The sequence below is a fragment of the Haliotis rubra genome, unplaced genomic scaffold, assembly GCF_003918875.1.
Source record: "Haliotis rubra isolate DU_JTF1 unplaced genomic scaffold, ASM391887v1 Scf219, whole genome shotgun sequence".
Lineage (NCBI taxonomy): Eukaryota > Metazoa > Mollusca > Gastropoda > Lepetellida > Haliotidae > Haliotis > Haliotis rubra.
In genome coordinates this window covers 847711-867127 of record NW_025766214.1, presented here as the reverse complement: position 1 = coordinate 867127, position 19417 = coordinate 847711, and the positions used below count along the sequence as shown (strand labels likewise).

The 19417-nt window shown below is 36.9% G+C and overlaps 1 protein-coding gene across 7 annotated transcripts in view; it reads left to right on the top strand.

Moving 5' to 3' along the window:
• Positions 1-15303, top strand: part of LOC124277167 (serine/threonine-protein phosphatase 2B catalytic subunit alpha isoform-like) — a 52677-nt gene extending 37374 nt beyond the window's left edge. For 2 of the 7 annotated variants that reach the window (XM_046712832.1, XM_046712834.1), the window contains exons 3-14: positions 260-384; positions 5440-5551; positions 5823-5968; positions 6214-6353; positions 6800-6877; positions 7155-7249; positions 7738-7863; positions 8332-8409; positions 9382-9393; positions 11248-11323; positions 11769-11866; positions 12492-15303. In XM_046712832.1, coding sequence (XP_046568788.1) covers positions 260-384; positions 5440-5551; positions 5823-5968; positions 6214-6353; positions 6800-6877; positions 7155-7249; positions 7738-7863; positions 8332-8409; positions 9382-9393; positions 11248-11323; positions 11769-11866; positions 12492-12622 — 1217 coding nt within the window. In that variant the 3' untranslated portion in view covers positions 12623-15303. Of the gene's footprint in view, positions 1-259; positions 385-5439; positions 5552-5822; positions 5969-6213; positions 6354-6799; positions 6878-7154; positions 7250-7737; positions 7864-8331; positions 8410-9381; positions 9394-11238; positions 11324-11768; positions 11867-12491 lie in introns of all 7 variants that reach the window. The other 5 variants (XM_046712833.1, XM_046712835.1, XM_046712836.1 and 2 more) reach the window with 3 other exon arrangements.
• Positions 15304-19417: the final 4114 nt, after the last annotated feature.

Sequence of the window (19417 nt, the reverse complement as noted above, 5' to 3'; positions counted from 1 at the left end):
CAATCAAGCATGAACTGTCTCAACAATGATTGTATTTGTCAGAATAGAAAGATTGATTGCATCTTGCATATGGTTCAGTTCTATTTACAATCATTCCAACAGCCAAATGCCAATTCCAATGTCCAATCAAACTTGAGTCGGGTATAATTAGCATTCACTTTAATTCGATGTACATAGAGTGATGTATTGCGCTTCCAGTAAATCTTTGTTACATTTTGCACATTTGAATGCCAAGTATTGTTTTGTTTTCTGTTTTCAGTGTGCGGGGACATACATGGTCAATTTTATGACCTTATGAAATTATTTGAAGTGGGTGGCCCACCAGCAACAACACGCTACCTCTTCCTAGGAGACTATGTAGACAGAGGATATTTTAGCATAGAGGTTAGTATGGATTTTAAAATGTTTTTTTTTTCAGGTAAGCATCTGGTGCAAATAGGAGTTAGCACTGTTGCCTCAGTGTCAGTGTCTGCACTAAAAATCTTTAGTCAACTTGTCCTAACACAAATATTTGCTCTCTTTATCAGTAAATTTGAATTGACAGTACACAGTTTAAAGTTATCAAAAGATCTGTGCACACCAAAGTTGCTTTTAAAATAAGTAGTATATGGCATATTTACCAAATTGTGTTTGTGACAGTATGTTATCAGAAGTTTATGCTAAAATAGTCAATATGGAGAGATTTCTTGGTGATTGTTGTGTGTGGTCACATGTGTAGAGCTCAGGTCACAAATCAGTTGAAGTTAAGCACTGTTTGATGGGTGACTGTGTTTGGCTGCTTGACTCCTGAGTGTTTCTAGGACTTCAGTCCTGCCCCACAACAAACCATGTGATACATGAGGTCTCACCTTTAGGCAAATGAGTTTGTTCAAACTTGCCTCTGTTCACCCAGCAGAAAATGGGTACCTGGTGGGATAAGTCCTGTGACTATTAACCTTCTAGCACGTCACACACAGCTTGGGTTATCCAGGTTAATAATAATCAGATTGTAGTGCTTTGAGCTTGACCCTTCAATGCCCCTCAGTGCATTACAAATGCCCTTTTTATTATTGTGAGACAGTAAAATGTGCTTTTTATTATGGTGAACCATATTCCATCATGATCATCAAAAGAAATGATGATAGGTTGATCCAAGGATCAGCTGGAACATGAGTCATGTTCTAGCCTTCAGCTCATTTAAGACTAGTAGTGACATAACTAGATTTGGTAAAACAACTTAGGACAAGGCCAATTTACTACATGGGTAAGTTGGCCTTGGTTTGTAATGAATTTAAGAACCGTGAGTCATCCATATTGGAACATAGGCCCATGAATTCATGTTACAAATGAATAGGCATGTCGTGATGTTGCACAAATAGTCAGCGGTGAAGTGGAAATACAAACTTATGTTGGTTGGTCAAAAAATGGTTAAAGTTGATAAAATGCCAAGAAAAACTTCAGGGCCATAATATTTGTTAGATAAAGTGCAGCATACAGTTTATAAGGTTACTTTCCAAACACTGCAGTTCAATGAGATCTTCCACACCTTGACCAACTAAAAAGAAAAGTAGGTGGCACAAACATAAATCATGAGAAACATTGCCAATCGACTGTAATGGATGTCAATCATTTTAGCAGATATTATTTTGTATAGTGTTGTTTTTCTTCATAACCACTTTAAGTTTAACATTATGTGTCATGATCCATTTGTTCTTCTTTTTGTATTATATATGGTGACATATTAATATACAGTGACATATCAGTACACATCTTTTTGAGCATGGTGCATTTCCTTTGTAAATGTAATCAGAAAAACACCCAGTGCTATGTGCCAGAGTTAGGATGCAGGTAAAATGTTGGATGAGTGTCCAAATAGGTGTTGATGTTACTTTAGATGAGAACTGGTTATAACTCTTATAACCTATCTATCTAGTACCATGGGGTCATAAATACAGGCTCAAAAGTTTAATTTTTACCAAATAGCCATATGGCTACAAATGTCATTTCCAGGTAGCCACTGGTAAAACCAAGAAGTCGAAGCAAATAATGCAGCTTGGAATCATGTCAGTTATCACTCATATTTCCAAAATGATTGCCATTATGTTTTGATATGCAAAGTTTAAAAAGTACATGCCATCGTGTGAAGTAAAATAACAGTTTGTGCATGTCAGAAGTATGTAAACATGATGGCACTTCGCACAGTAAAATTATGTGAATTAAATTAATCCTCACACCACTGCTTTATGTTATCAAGTGTTCGTCATTTACTTTTGTGTCCAATATTGTGAAACAGTAAAATGTAGTCAATACAGTTAATTTTAATGTTATTCCTACTGTCCATCGTCGACAGGTTTTACTCTTCAAAATGATTTTATTTTTTATTGTATAAATTGTTTTCGTCACGATATGGCCGAGATATTGCCAATGTGACGTTAAATATTAACTCACTATAGTCAGTTGGCAGGCAGTCAGTTTTGATGGACTTACTGAAATTAATCTTGCATTAGTAACTTTTTTCCTTTTCTTTTTTAACTTAACTTTGAGACTTTGGGTTTGACCATTCAAATTGCTGAATTAGAAATTGTCAACTTCTGCTGACAATACAAAAGAATACTGTCAAACGATATTGTAGTATGAACCATGGGATCCCTTATTAAGTTGTTTTCATAAGTTTTTACTGATCGTCATAATTTTGCTTCATTCTGATTGCCAAGTTCAAGCCAATTTTTCCAATGTTATACAAATGTATTAAGACATTTACTGCCACCTTGCATTGAAACATGACATATGACCTGATCATTGTCGGCTTTCCATCTACTTGAAAATAGGTGTGATGACCATTCCTTTACAGTTGTGTTGAATGTTTCTGGCATGGGGAAAAAGAACATACTTTGGAGTCTTTGTGTTTCTAATTTGTGAGGCATATGTGACTCATTTACCTAAGGCACTACAATTTGCTGTGCAAATGTTTCTTGCTTAGCAAGCCAGAAATCTGTGATTGCTCGTTCAATTTCTATTTCCCACCAAGTATGTTTCTTGCTTTCCAAGCCTCATACCTACATTACTTCATTCTTTCATGAAGCAGACATACTATAATATAACTTTTGTTGGCACAATGTTTTACGTTTTGTAGAAAACAAAATTCACGACTACCACTCACTTCTTTTAAGAATTTACTTAAACTATTTTTTGCATCTATGTAGAAAACAATTTGCATACTGTGTACAGCTAATAGTAGCTGTATTTAAAACAAAAAATTGCAGTAACAAGATAACAGCATCAGGATAGTTTTTTGTCCTGAAACAGTGAATTTTAGGTGTCTCACTGTCTTTGAGTGTGGTCAAAAGATCTGTCTATAGAGCATGAGGAATTTTTATTTTAAAGGTTGTGTACAATAAAAATCATATTGAACATGTCATGCCTATATAGACAAGAAATATATGGTAGAATATTGTTGATACACGTTGCACATATTTTTGACATTCCAGACATAGAATAAGGATAAACATTGTCACCTCTTGCTTTCATTACTAAGTTCTGATCAGTAGTAAATTATCATCTCCTGAAAAAGAAACATAACATAAATTAGTTGCAAATTTCATTGAAAAGTCTGTAAGCATGAAGAGTCTGAGCCATTGTCTCTGTATGTACCACTGAGTTCATGTGAATGATTGAGCATACTGTAGTCCATTAACTCCCAGTTTATGTAGCCCTTGTTTCCCATGGTGATATCCTCCGAATGCAGCTACCCACTCATTTCATAAGCTAACTGCATTGGCCAGTATGCAAGGAAAGTGATAATGTCTGAAGGCTTGGCAGAGAAGGGGGCCCATTCGAATTAGTATTAAATTGTATTTCAAGGAAAGTGAAGGATGCATACAAAACAGAATTTGATGAGATGGCCTCGAGCAAGGCTCAGTGTGCTGCAGAGAATATTTTTCCCTTGTCAAGGTCAATATTAGCATTGATTAGTAGGTGCTGCAAGAAGTGTGGGAGTTGATCTATACTTAGCTCTCTGGCAGTGCTTCCACAGATATGATTCAGCCCTGCCACTATTTAAGCTGCTTTCACCATGTTTTCCTCGGTTGTACTGATGACATGACCTCAGGTGTAATTTTGGGTTTTCTGGGTCACAATTGAATATCAATTATTGGTGTTAGCTATCAATGTTAACTCATAGCACTTTTTTTTTTAAACTGGTACTCAGATTTTTTTGGGGTTACCTGCGTTGAATGTTCTAAGAGAACAGCTAAAGATCGCAGGCATTTTCAGACTATCTCTCCATGAGTAAAGAATTGTGTAAATGTTGCTGTCATTCCTTTCTTTCCTCTTTTTTTTCTCTCTCTCTCTCTCTCTACCTCCCCTAAATAAATAAAAATATTTCAGTAGTAGTACTATGGTTGGCTATTGATTTAGATAATAGAGATTGATAATTGTTAACTAAATATCACTCAATTGATTATCAATATATTAGGGAGATGTAACTTTAAGCATCCCAAACATAATTTAGAAGCAGACCATGAATTAAGTCCTACATTTGTCGGTTGTGAGAAAATTAAGACTTGTTTCTGTCACAAAAGTTAATGTATGATGTTATCAATAACAGTTTTCATATCGATAATCGTTAATAATTTTTCCAATCGACGATTTTTCCGATTATCAATCACTTTATCCAGTCTTAAATAGTGCTCTCATTAATAGAACTTGTTTTCATTATTTTTTTGCTCATTATTTTGGCGAGGAGGGAGAATGAAGGGGTCATGATAATGTATCCATATGTTTGCTTTGTTCATTTGTTTAAACACATTCAACATTAGTTGAATAGATCCCCAGGTCAAAGTATGCAAAGATGTTGAATTTATGTTGATATGGTTTTGTGTCATGAATATTGAAAATGTTGGCATTGTAATGACTGTAATTTGGACAATGTCTAAGGCAGTGAACTGACAAATGGTATTGTGTATTGTTAAAAGTGTAATAATTCATCAAACATCTGATGCATCGCATACTGTCCAACACAAGTTTTCTATTGATAGATCAAATAACATTATAAAACAAGTACTGTACAGTGACATGGCATCAACATAACTGTAAAATGCAACTTTCAACTGAGACATGACACAGGTCTTGTGTTACTGTTTGAATATTGACTCAAATTTACATAAATGTTTCATGGTTTGGCTACTTTTCACTGCCACATGTTTGTTGATGGAAATGGTCACTAGACAAAGCAAGGCAAGCCATTCCTGAGGTGTTATTTTCTCCCCAACGTAGTGTAATTTGTTTCATGAACTACTAGTCTGAAATGAGCTGGTGTGTACCTGTGGTTCCTTGCTCTGAGTGTATCCTATTTAGGTACCTTGTTCTATGTCATGTTTTCATATGGGCTTCTTTGGTGTTTGGTGCAGAAGCTTGCAGGTAAAACTTGTATAGTTAAATTGTTTTTTCTTTCTGTTTCAGTGTGTATTATACCTGTGGGCTTTGAAAATATTGTATCCAAACACATTTTTCCTCTTACGAGGAAACCACGAATGTAGGCATCTAACAGAGTATTTCACATTTAAACAAGAATGTAAGTATTTTTAAACAGTATCCTCTAATTCTATAGTTAAATGTTGATGTGTGAAAAACAAATCTTTCAAACTTTAGAATTGTGATATATTGTACCTGATATTCTGGTCTAATATGTTTAAAGAAAGGTTTGCTTTTTCTATTTTTGTACCCATGGGGTAGTGGGGTGTTGTTGTTTTTCAGGTAGAGTATCAAAATCCAAAACAATTCACACATATGTTAGTGATGTTAGGCCACACATTTTTCATTTCTCATTGTAACTTATTTTCTAGGTAAAATAAAGTACACAGAAAGGGTATATGATGCCTGCATGGAATCCTTTGACTGTCTGCCACTAGCAGCTTTAATGAATCAGCAGTTTCTCTGTGTCCATGGGGGGCTTTCACCAGAAATTCACAATTTGGAAGATATCCGAAAGGTAAGTTGAATATTGTTCAACCAAAAAGAGCGTCTATTGTTAACTTAGCATTAATAATTCTTCTGTGTTTTGCTAATGAAATGCCATATTCTTGATTAATTGCATATGAAATATTTATCTCTATATTTTCAGACCATGCACTTAATATTCCAACCCATTCAGACTGATACTAGATAATTATTTTTCTTCATTGGTTTTGTAGTCCATAGGTGTTTGTTTTCCACAACTGAATTTTATTCTTGTAGCTGGACAGATTCAAGGAGCCTCCAGCATTCGGTCCCATGTGTGATATATTGTGGTCAGATCCATTGGAAGATTTTGGAAATGAAAAAACAACAGAACATTTCACACATAATACAGTTAGGGGTTGCTCATATTTTTACAGGTAAATGTTTACTATATTCTCCATATCTTACATTATTTCATTGTTAGATTTCATAATACTACCTCATTAATGTAGTGGATATTGTCTGTCTGGAGAGCAGAATATATGGTTTGGATTCCCAGCCATCTAATGCCAAAAGACTTTCAAAGATTGTACTTGTAAAACTGCTTGTTGCTTGGCTTTTTAAGGGGATGGAACAAGTACTGGTTGGCTTGGAGTCTGTATACCATGTACGCTGTAAGCCGTTACAAACACACACATGTACATCCCAATCTAAGTGGAATAATCTTGAACTTGATAATATCCCATTCACCTCCAGTCATTGGTGATACACCAGACATGCTAAAACCCTTGTTTTATTATGTAATGAGCATATAATGATAATGATAATATGTCAATGTGTTACAAAACAGATGAATTTGTATGTTGATGATTTTCTGTTGCAGCTATGCAGCATGTTGTGATTTTTTGCAACAAAACAACTTGTTGTCAATAATCAGAGCACATGAGGCACAGGACGCTGGGTAAGCAATAATTAGATTTTCAAGTCTATATGGTAAATTTTATAAGTGTGATTATAGAAAGTTAAGTTACCTGTTATTTAAGTTTCTATTTGCATTTTGTGAAAGATGAAGTACAGATTGAATTATCTCCTTTTGTGCTTCTATGTGAAAGACACAATAAACATGCTATTTTCTCATCGTCAACATATGCTGATGCAAGTGTTTCAAATACATTGTTTTGGAAACCTGAAGTTGACATTGCAGTTTTATGACAAGGAAGGTCTTTGTTCTCTTTCAGGTACAGAATGTATAGGAAAAGTCAGACAACAGGTTTTCCATCATTAATAACAATATTCTCAGCACCAAACTATTTGGATGTTTACAACAATAAAGGTAAGTTGCTGCAGTGATGCTTACATCCTCAATTATCCATTGATTATTATTGTCTTTTCTATTATTCAATTGCCCACATTTGCTTTGTTTCATAAGTGAGGTCACCACTACTGCTACTTAACTTATCTGAAGTAAATAATTAGGGCCTTTTAGATCAATGTGGTTAGTATCATAGAAAACAGATCAGAAATCTTGTAAGTAATTAGTTATGGAAGATTAGTTGTATGTTGTATACAATATCTCTACATGTTGTTTGCAGAAATAGAAATTAACCGTGGATGTCTACTAACCAAGAATAATTATGTTTAACACAATTATCAAAATATTTGAAATTCTACTAGACCTGAGCATACCTACAACATTAACAAAACATGTGCGGTCTGGTGCTAATTTCCATCCCTGTGATGCTATGCTTGACACATTCCTTTGTCTTACAGTCAGTCATACACTGTATGTATACACATTGAACTGTCACAATCATGTTTCAGCTGCCATACTGAAGTATGAAAACAATGTGATGAACATCAGACAGTTCAACTGCTCTCCGCACCCGTACTGGTTGCCAAACTTCATGGATGTGTTCACATGGTCTCTTCCATTTGTAGGGGAGAAAGGTACAAGTACTACATAGCATTTCATGGACAATATCATGTACAGTGTTTATAAGGACATTCAAAAAGGAGTTGCATATTTAATAAAGACCTGTGAATAGTTGAAACATCTTCAGTTATTTTTCACAGAACTCAGTAACCTGTGTAAACTTTTTATTGGGAGGGCGTAGTAAAAAGAATTTTTGTACCTGATAAGATCTGTTTCTCTTTCACTTTGCTTGAGACAAAATGTGGTTTAGAGCATAGATCTTATCATTTGACGAAACATTTCTATTCATGGAATGAAAATTATACCAGATTATGTAACTGGATGAAAAATGAAGATGGAATAAAGTAAGCAGAAATGGCTAGGAATGTCAGGAGTTGCTGGCAAGTGAGAAGACGAGCAGATCATCTACAATCTGTCAACGCCAGAAGACCTCCAGCCTACGTCCCCTGCAAATACATAAACTGGCATGTTTGTTTTTCCAGTGACAGAAATGCTTGTCAACATCCTCAACATATGCTCAGATGATGAGCTTATGACTGAAGGAGATGATTCCCTAGAAGGTGAGGTGTTCACTTCACATATGTTCCCCTTTGTGTGTGCTAGCCGCTTCCCTGGCTATTACATTAGTAGTGTTGTCATCCTAGACCCAGCATGAGCAGCTACTGTTCTGTCTTGCAATCAGCTTTTTCTGTTAGAATTAGATTGTCACTGAAAACATTATCACACATTTGCTAGTGACCGTAGCCGTTTTGTTTTTGTTCATTAATATTTTTATAGCTGAGCTGTGTAGCTATATTAATCTTTCTTGACAATGCTATTGGGCAAGGCAGAAAGAGGAAGACTTTTTCATTGGTCAGAAATACACACATACATTCATTGCCATGCAAAGACAGCTCCTTCAAATTCTTCAACCAAGAGGAACATTGAATGTCATAGTACCAGCAAAGTCAATTTCATCATGTTTCTATTTTAAAAATTACATACTGAAATAAATACAGGCATGTACGCACACCCACTCACCCATTTATATCTTTGATATTGGTGTTGGATGTATGACATAGAGGCCTGTAGGATGCACATTTCTGTCTGCTTCATCATACATCTCAAAGCATCATGCTTCTGTCTTTGATTGAGCTTACTTTTCAGAGTTGCTAAGACTTCCTTTTTCTTAACATTTACAGGTAAATCAATGTATTAAAGTTCTGAGCTGCAACAAATTTGCTGCCTTTCTGCATATTTTTATCATTTTTATGCTCTTGAAGTAAGGTATTTTGTAGTTGTTACACCTGTAAAATTTCAAATTTCCTAAATTTTAATTCTTTTTGAATTTAGCCCCAGAGTATTGTAAATAATTAGCATGTAGTATTGACATATGAAACTTAAGTATTATGTAAAATACTTATTGGGTGTAGCCTTGTAATATATACTCAGTGTTTCATACTGTTTTTTTCTCTCTCTCTTTCTTTCTTCTCCCCTCGATATGCTATTGGTGACCTGTGTTGCACCTTTGTTATCCCTGCATGCTTAAAAAGTGCAGCGGAGTGGTAAGTTAAAAAAGATGACTTGTGGCAAAAAGTGGAGGAGAGATGCTGAGGGTGTGCTTTTGGGTGTGTGTGTGTGTGTGTTGACACCAGTGTTCCAGCCTCTCTCCACTTCTAATGTCACAAGTTTATCCTAACATTGTATGTAGATTTGCTGTGGTGGCTTGGCACCAGCTGCTTGCGCTCACCAGTTCTGTCAGCCATCGCTATAGGCTCAGCTTGTAGGCAAACCAGACAATCCACCCACCTGCTTTTGTGTGTCATGGCATTAAACACCACAACTTGCAATACTTCAACCTATAGTGGCAAGCCTGTATTTGCATTTACTCATTTGCGGGTGCTTCTCAGGAAATTAACCATGTTTTTAAACAAATGCCATTTGAGATTTATTCCATTTACTTGCTTATTCAGCTGTAATGAGGCAAGATTTTTTGTAGGAAGATTGTAATTGTTTCATTTTCCCTGACCTCAGCAGCTTTCTGTGGACATCATCAATTTGCTACTGTGTCTCAAGGGATGGTTGACTCAATCATCTCAGGATGTTGCCACATGTCCTATTTCTTGAAAATCCTTCAATAAGATCAATGATTTATCTCCTTGGGAATGTTTCTTATTGTTCCATGTACATGTTGACAAGTTAACTCTGTATCAAACTTTTTTCAGCCAAATATTTTGCCTAATGATGATGTCTACAGGCATATATATGTATCATTTACAGATTTAGAATTAGAAGTTTCTTGTGTTTCATCTTGTTTTATATCTCTCAATTAACATTAATATGTTCTAAGCTAAAATTGTGTTTCATTATTGTTGTTTGATTTGACTCAAGTTTGCTGCCTAGGTTTAATGCTAATCTACTAGAACGACTTTCTCATTTACTCATTTTGTCATAAACATCACTGACAATTTTGTACTTGCATGTTATTAAAAATACACAAGCTTGGAACTTCAGTACAATTATAAACGTACTTGTATATCTGGATAAATCAATGAAGCATATTGAACTCTAGTATTTCAACTAGAACCAATTCTGAGGAAAAGCTCATGTCCTGTTCATATCTTAATTGTAAAGTGTAAAATGCGCTTTGATAATGAAAGCAGTAGTTGTAGTTGTGCTGATGAGTGTATTTACTATGCCAGCAATTGTCTGAATGCCTAAATACAGTATAACCTGTATGTCCGAATGTTTAATATACTGGATCAGGAATGAAGGTAATATGCATACACCAGTCACGGGTTACACATTACTAATTGACCTTCTCATCATCTCCACAGCTTGAACCTCCTCCTGCAGGAAGATTATCATTACTGTATTTGTTGTTTCTTTTTTCTTTCATGTTTTTTCTTCCCCCCCTACCTGGACATTGCCAACTCAAAAACATCTAATGTTGGATTGATTTCAAACTTGGTACGTTCATTATGACATCCAATTGCATCGCACCTTTCACCATTTTCTGGCACTTATTTTGTGAGTGTTTGGCAATTCTACATGGTGAATGGTACAAATCAAATTTGTAAATTGTACTTGGAAAATTTTATTTTGAAAACAATCCTTCAGTGAAATCAGTTCCTATCCACTGGGAATACCATTCACCATGTTCTTTAAGCCTTTATTTGATAATGGGTTGGGTTTTTTTCAGTTTTTCTTAAACTCTTGTTTAAATGTGATCTATAACTTTTTATGTAAGTCTTTTTATAGAAGTTTTTAAATGCTAAATATCATTTAATTCTCTCTATGCTATCTTAATTCAATAGATGCAGGCTCTCAAATTATTTGTGATAGATGCTCACAGTTGTGTTATAGATATGTTTTACTGAATGAAGGCTAAGGTGTGGTGTTTATTATAGCGGGTTTAGTGGCAGCCAGGAAGGAGGTGATCCGCAACAAAATCAGGGCAATTGGCAAAATGGCCAGAGTCTTCACCGTTCTGAGGTAAGATGTGGTTCTCACTTTACAAGATCAGCCAAATTTATTTTTGACTAAACGTAAATAATGTGAATTTATGTTGTGACCTGCCTGACAGTCATACAATCACAAGGCCAGTGAATACATCCAGTGACACAATTCTGATCCTGTGTTCAACGTGGCCACCATGGAAGCCATTCAAAAAATGTCAGATAAGAACAATTCCCATCTATTTTCTGCTTGTGTTGTTGTGAAATTTGATATGAGGGTCAGATGATCATGCTTCCTGTTTTGTTGATGCATGTCATCTTAATCCAAATCACTGTATTGTATAGTTCATACTGTTATTTTCAGATCATTGTCATAAGCTAGTATTTTATTAGTGAGTGCTGCATTAGACAACACATTACATGAATGATATTGAGCAAATTTCTTTTTCCTTTTCATCTAAATAAATACCTCTTTGTTGCAGAGAAGAGAGCGAAAGCGTGCTTCAACTCAAAGGTCTCACTCCAAATGGATTGTTACCTCTTGGTGCGTTGTCTGGAGGAAAGGATACTCTCAAAAGTGGTATGTACTGTATCTTGCTATGAAAGTTTCCTCGTTTCATCCAGTAGACATGCAGATGTCAGCACAAACCTTAGACCAGGTAATATGGCTGAAATACTGCCGATGTGACTTAAAATTTTAACTCACTCACTCACTCACTTAGACCAGGTGTCTGTTCTGAATAATGCTGGTGGACACTGTGACTCCCAAAGTGAAACAAAGGGAACATTTAAGGAAACCGTCACTATAATTCACCTTTAAAGAGATGTTGTACAGTAGTAGAAATGGCCCCAGCTGCTATTATAGGAAATATAGTATCAACTATTTTCCATGTACAGTCAAACACCATTGTGTCAAAGTTGAAGGGACCTACAAATATTTTTAGTGATTCAAGGTTAGAAAAAATTATTAGTTTGTGTTCAGTAGAGTATGTTTACCTTCCTTAACCTATTGAAACTATTGATCTGATAATGTTTATAAGTTCACAGAATTATGCTGTATTTCAAACATTTTGATTTTTGTCACAGATATTAAGATGAAGGTTTGTCTCAAATCCAAAAGTTATTTTACAACTTGACAATCTGAAGTTATCTCTGATCAGACAAGCATTTAATCACTAAAATTTGGATCATATTCTCTCTTCCAGCTTTGAGTGGTTTCTCTCCAACTCACAAGATCAGCGGATTCGAGGAGGCTAAATGCTTAGACAAACTAAATGAGAGGATGCCACCTAGAAAGGATGCAGTAAACCAGCAAAACAACAAAGAAAAGGCATAATATGCTGGACTATCCAGTGAATCACCGGTCTATTGCCCTTTCCTATCGCAGGGGGGTGTCAATCCAGTCACTCGTCGCAGGAAGCTGGCTTCCTAACAAATCAAATCTATGGCTGTACACATTTCAAACTGTAGATAGACCTGTTACTTTTTGATCTCAACCTATGGCTGTAAGTTATTGATCCTATCTGTATGAGAGTTGACAAGTATGTGTTCTTGTCCATATGAACACATATTACTGTTTTTATTTTTGTTACTGTTTAAAAAAAAAAAGTCATGTGTCTTTCTCCAAGAAAGTTGTCTCCTTGTTTTGTTGATATTGTTTACTTTCTTGACCCTCAATTCTAGTCAAGTCCCAGACTTAAACACCTGACGACGATGACGCCTGTCCATCCCTCACCCTTGCCCTCCTAAGCCCAGCCACCCCTCCCTCTGTTAAGTTAGACAGCTTTCTGTCTAGCAGTGACTGGGATTAATGAAAACAATGGCTGAAGCCAGCCAGCCAGCTGTCATGACTGCTGCTTCTGATCAGAAGGAAAGCAGACCTGAGATGACGGCAATCTCCACATTGTGCAAGAGGCACTAACTTTTGTGACAAGGAAATGTGTTCTTATGATTTCACAAAGTGAGGATTGAACCTCCTACTCTTTAGACTTGATCCTGAGTCAGTCTGTGTGATGAAGCTGCCAGCCAGCCCGACGCCCTATGGCAGATGGCCTGTGTAGACCCTGGATATTTGTCAGTGCCACTAGTACTTATACATGAACACATGCACATAATGTATGTACTTACATACATGGATGTGTGTGCTACAGTGATCAGCAGGAAGTACACCAGCTTCATTCCTTCAAGCTGGATCAAGGTCAGCTTGAGCCATGTTGACACCTTCTGCCATAAGGAGCTATTGGATATACCGGTTTGATACTCGTCGATCTACAGGAGTACAATGTCTGTCAGTCATCTGAGCATCGTTTCCAGGGCACATTGATGACTGACATAAATGTGTTTACAAGACTCATACTGAACACAATGACTATATATAAGGAGGATTTTTGCTATGTGATGTATTGAATTATTATTGCACTTAGATGGACATTCTTAACACCTTGTTTCTACAACAGTTACCAGCATCCTCAACACAAAAAAACCAGACTGATAGATCTGTTTGAAAAGAACAAAACTGTTTTGTTTGTGTTTGATACCTAATCATATCCCTACTCGTGATTGCGTGGAGGGCGAATCTGCTTCACCAGGAATGTTGGCACTGTTTGTTGTTATGTAAATGAGGCTGGTATTAACCTTCCAGTGGTGTACATGTACAACTTTATTAATATATTTCCCATTCCCATCTTAAGAAGAAATATTTTCCTACCATTACAAGACAAGTTTTCACATATCCCCTTGTTTTTGCTCACATTCTCCCAAATGTTACGTACAAATTCCACATGTTTGCTGAAAGTATTTGAGGCCTTTTCTGTTAATGCATTGAAAACTAGTTTGTTGTTGCTAAGTACAGTAATGAAGCACAACTCAATAGTTGATGTTTGTTTTCATGTATATTCCCTTAGTATTTTCACAGGAACATTGCATTTTGAACACTTTACTTATTACAAATGTACTAGTTGTTAAGATGCAGAGCAATCATCTATTGGTGTAGTGTTGAAATCTGAAGCTAAAGAGCACATATTATTGACACAGTGTGAGAACATTGGTGCAACATAATATTTAACGTTCCACCTTTATTGTTGACCAGTGTGTCCTTCCTACCCAATCCTTCACAAGTTATCATGCTCAGATTTTACACAGGGAGGAGTTGACTTTTTAACTTTTTTTTTTTTTTTATCTTCACAGTGCTTCTCCCTGTAGACAGATGTTGATACAGAAACTCACAGCTACCATTAGATTTGTGTGGTTGTGCTTTTAAACATACAAGTTTAGATGTTGCACTTTTATCAAAGTTTTTCATTGAAATTACCCTTTACAAACTTTGAATGTTCGTCAAAACTTTGAGACTGGTGTTTATGTGCATGACAATAAATCTCCAATTCTTGCACCATCGAGTACAATGTGTCATTTACCTCTTGGGTGTACAATTCTTTTATGTTCAATTTCTGTTGATTATTTAAGTTACCACAGTGTTGACCCCTTAGCAATCCTGTGGCTGCTATTGAGGAATGCTAAAGGGTGAAATTGAGTAAATTTATCATGTCTTCATGCATCTTCCATTGGTCTTCATGAAATTGAGTTGAAAACTTTTAATTCAAGGCAATGAATGGATATTTTGAGTAAAAATGAAGTTATTTTCATTGATCATACATTGAAAGACTGGACTGCTGGCTAAGTGTGTTCTCTACTCCACTATTGCATTGACAATTCTTGCTGGGCTCATGTCCACTCCATGTCTTGTTGACTGAGCCATTCAGGCCTCAGACCCACTGGACATCGCACCCATATGAACACTAAGGCTTTGTGTACAAATTCTGTAGTTGAAGCACCTTGTAATTATTGCCTTGTATAGCCATTTTTATTATTATTAATATTATTATTATTAACTTATATGTTTACAAACTTTGACCTTTTTCATTATTTTGTCAATTGTCAGGACATTGTTGTAAATCATGCATGTATTCATAATTGTAAAATTTCTGTGTTGAAATTTAAATTAAAAAACAACAAAATTCATGTAGTATTTTGCACTTGTTTGTAACATGACTGCGGGAATGGTCATTTCATGGTAGGTGTAGTCTGCCTTAGCTGTCCCAGTAGATGATTTGAGCATATGTTCATAAGCTCTGCTCCAAATTTCCCAAACCACTTACATCTGAAAAGTAAGACATGAAAAGAGTGCTGTTAACATTTTGATAACATTGACATGGAGACTTGGTTGCCGGCTTGGGTACAGTGTGTAAGCCATACATGGTGTCTCTAATGTTGGAATGGCAACAATATAATGTCAGCACTCTTAATACGCATTGAGGCATCTCGTTTGTTTCGAGACTGGTAAACATTGTTCATATGATCAACAAATTCATATTAAAAACAAATTTGCATTTACTAGTCTTGAACCAGTGGCTGAGATCATGTCATACACATGGTTAAGGGACAGTGTTATGCATTCAGTTATTCCTTTTATTGCTATTTTTATACAAAAAGGACCCATGGTGACCTCGTTGGTGCAGCAAAAAAATCTTCATTGAGGCTTTTGTATTTGCAGATTATTATTGGCATGAAAGATACGCTACTTCTAAGATGAGACAAGGTAGAGCTTAAAGATATGATTGTCTTCGCACAACAATTACCCATTTTCGGTAATGATTGTTCTGGCTTTCACAGTACTGTACATAAATTGCCTATACATGAAAGGAATCTTTACCAAAGTTTGATGGATGGGAGAGAGAGATCATAGTGATGCTGTTATTAAAATAGACCAACAAACATTGAAAACAAAACATTTAGCTTAATATCTGCGGGGAAAAAACTTCGATGGGTTCTGGCAATAACTGATAAAAAGGAAACTAAGGGGATGAGTGGTTCAATAATTGATTTGCACTAATTGGAAATTCCACGTGGGCAATGTGGTTTGGTGTCATAAGGATTTCCACCACCAACTGAGAAAGAGGTAACTCGGAGAAGATTGGATCGGTGATGAAGCATACATACGTTTGTTTACGACGTACTGCAATATTATTCCAGCTGCATGACCGCGGTTTTTAAATAATTGAGTCTGGACCAGACATTGCAGCGATTAATATCACGAGCGTCGATCTGAGCTATTGGGACATGGCGTCGACTGTCATGGGCTGCCAAAAATAATTTCAGGGCCGCAGTTAACTTTTATTAATAAGGGGGGCACCATCCACGTTAGAACAGTGTTATATCAATAGTTTGATGCACAAAAATTAATCTGTAAAAAGATTCTAGGGGACACCTGGGCTCTCCCTACGGCCCTGAATTTCTAATCCGGTTACAATCTGACAGCTTGCATCAAACCCTTGATAAATGTTTTTAGGGAAATGTGAGACCTATCTTGTTTCAAAGACAATACGTTAGTTCTGAACAGGAATAGCGTTTTTGCACAAAGATATGAAGTACTGAAACAACTGTCTGCAGGAAAAACCCCATTACGGTAATGTATACAAGATTACACGTCTAATAAACCCTCCAAACATCGGAGGTTGGAGGTACTGTTTGAGCTGAGTCGGGGTTGTTCACAAGATATTTCACTACACACTCTGTGGTTGGGAACATGTGCAGCCAGCTACGGTTCCTGTAACCTATCATCTGTTCTCGCGAATGTGTTTGGGGTGGTAATAGTGAGTTTAGTTTTACGCCGCTTTTAGCGCAATTTTAGCAATAACAGAAATGGGCATCACATTGTGCATATATTGAGAATCGAACCCGGGTCTTCGGCGTGACCAGCGAACAACCCGCGGTATGTATTTAACCTAATAAAGGAATTCTCATTTCTCAAAAGTGCAAGTGTGATCATAGGCAGATCCAGGATTTTTTTAATTTTTTCTTATTATATTTTATTTGGTTTATTTGTTTTATTTATTTATTTATTTATTTTTTATTTAATTTTTTATGGGGTGGTGGTGGGATGTTGTGTGTTGTCCCGCACCCCCTGAACCACCACCACCCTTGGATCCGCAGATCAAATAAAAGCAATATGGATTTCATCCTCAATACTTTTATACAACACAATATCATCATTACATTGCCTCTTCTAATATATTTGATGCCTAGTGTATTACATGAATTTACATCCTGATCTAAATAAGTCAAATTAGTTCCAAATGAAACCTATTTCTCAGACAGTTGCGGAATTACATATAGGTAAAATACACATTGTTTTTACTTCCCCTTGACAACGACGAAGACCAGGGTTCGATTCCCCACATGGGCACAATGTGTTAAGCCCATTTCTGGTGTCCCCCGCCGTGATATTGCTGGAATATTGCTAAAAGCGGCGTAAAACTAAACTCAGTCAGTCAGTCCCCTTGACAAATCAGCGGAGCTCAACCTGGAGTAAATTCCTTTTATTAAAGGGAAGCTTCTGTAAACTAATCGTTTGACGTTTGATTAGATTCCAGAGTCTGCTGCAGTGCATGACCTACCATGAATTAGGTAACAGTTCGGACATATTTCGGCGAAATATAACTTTTTAGATTTGGAGAAAATGACCAGGTCGCGGTGCTCATAAAGAACGGATAAGGAAACATATTCACAAAGAACTTAGTTAAGCACCCCCTGACATCTCACGATTGAATGAGCCCCGATCTTAACCCTTTGGATCATGTGTTGGACATGACAGGTCGTCGCGTGTAACAAAGGGATCATCCTGTACAGAACCTGGCCGTGGTTTTCACGAGGAATGGCGTAGATTTCCCTTCAGAGGATCAGGAGACTGACAGGGGGTATGAGGAGGATGTGCTGGCTGTCATACAATCACATGGAGGTTACACTAGGTATTGAGTCCTTTAATCGTAAAAGACATGCAAAATGACATTTTTATGTTCACATTCACCAATGTGACATTCACCGTTATTATCAACTATCGTTAATGTTAAACTAGTGGGTGGTTTTAGTTCTAAACCGCGTTTAGCAATATTACAGCAATATCACGGCGGGGACAGCAGAAATGGGCTTCACACATTGTATCCATGTGGGGAATCGAACCCGGGTCTTCGTCGTGACGATCGAACGCTTTAACCACTAGGCTACCCAACATCTAAACTAATGTTACCGGTATTTGTCAAGTTAACTACAGCTATGCTGTTGGCACTGGGTGGACCAGGGCGGGTTTATCTACCAAAGTCTCCCACACTGGTGGACCTCACTGAACGCTTACTTGGTCATGCGTTGAGACAGCCTCCACGTATACATTCACAACCGTTTAGCAATATTGTTTTGCGTCTGACCCTTCCAGTAAAATTCTGCCCCTACAAACACGAGTCAGTATTAATTAATGTACGTCAAGGGTAAGCATAACAGCAACCTAGATATGCCAGGCTGTCATCTATCATAATTTACTGTCACAAAGGAGGCGGTGGGGTAGCCAAGTGGTTGTTAAAGCGTTCGCTCGTCGCGCCGAAGGCCCGGGTTCGATTCCCCACATGGGTACAATGTGTGAACCCCTTTCTGGTTTCCCTCGATCTGATATTGCTGGAATACTGCTAAAAGCGGCGTAAAACTATACTCACTCACCGTCTCAGTCACTACTGTCACAAAATGATGATGTGTTCACGTAAATTTATAAAACACATATTGTGTGCACAAAACACGATCAGCAACGCGCGATCAGTAAAAAATGAAACGTTGTCATTATCCCGCAACAATATCGGGTTACACTCATGCACCTCTTCCATGTGCCCAGGGTGCTTTACAGACCGTTATTCCTGTTTGTTACCATGCAAACATAATCGGCTACACATGCATTGTACAGCTTGGTCAGCTTGACCTGATCAAGTGAATACTAATGAATTACGTGGCCGTGTCACAACTGGTTGGGTCTATTATTGTGAAGGGGTGCATCTTTGTCAGTTGATTGTCAACATGTCCGAACAGCCGAGACAAAGTCGCCCTTTGACATCTCAGTGTCGAGAAACCGCCAGCAATGTCCTAACTTTCTTTAAACGTCAAAAAAAGAAGCTATAGATGGTTTAATGTTTCCGATCCGGGCTTTTAGGCAGCGAGCAGCAACATTCATAACATTTTCTGCTCCCCTATTTAATGAAGTTAACTCGACCTGCCGTTTTGTGCCATTTGACATCCCGGGTCATGCATATGTAGAGTA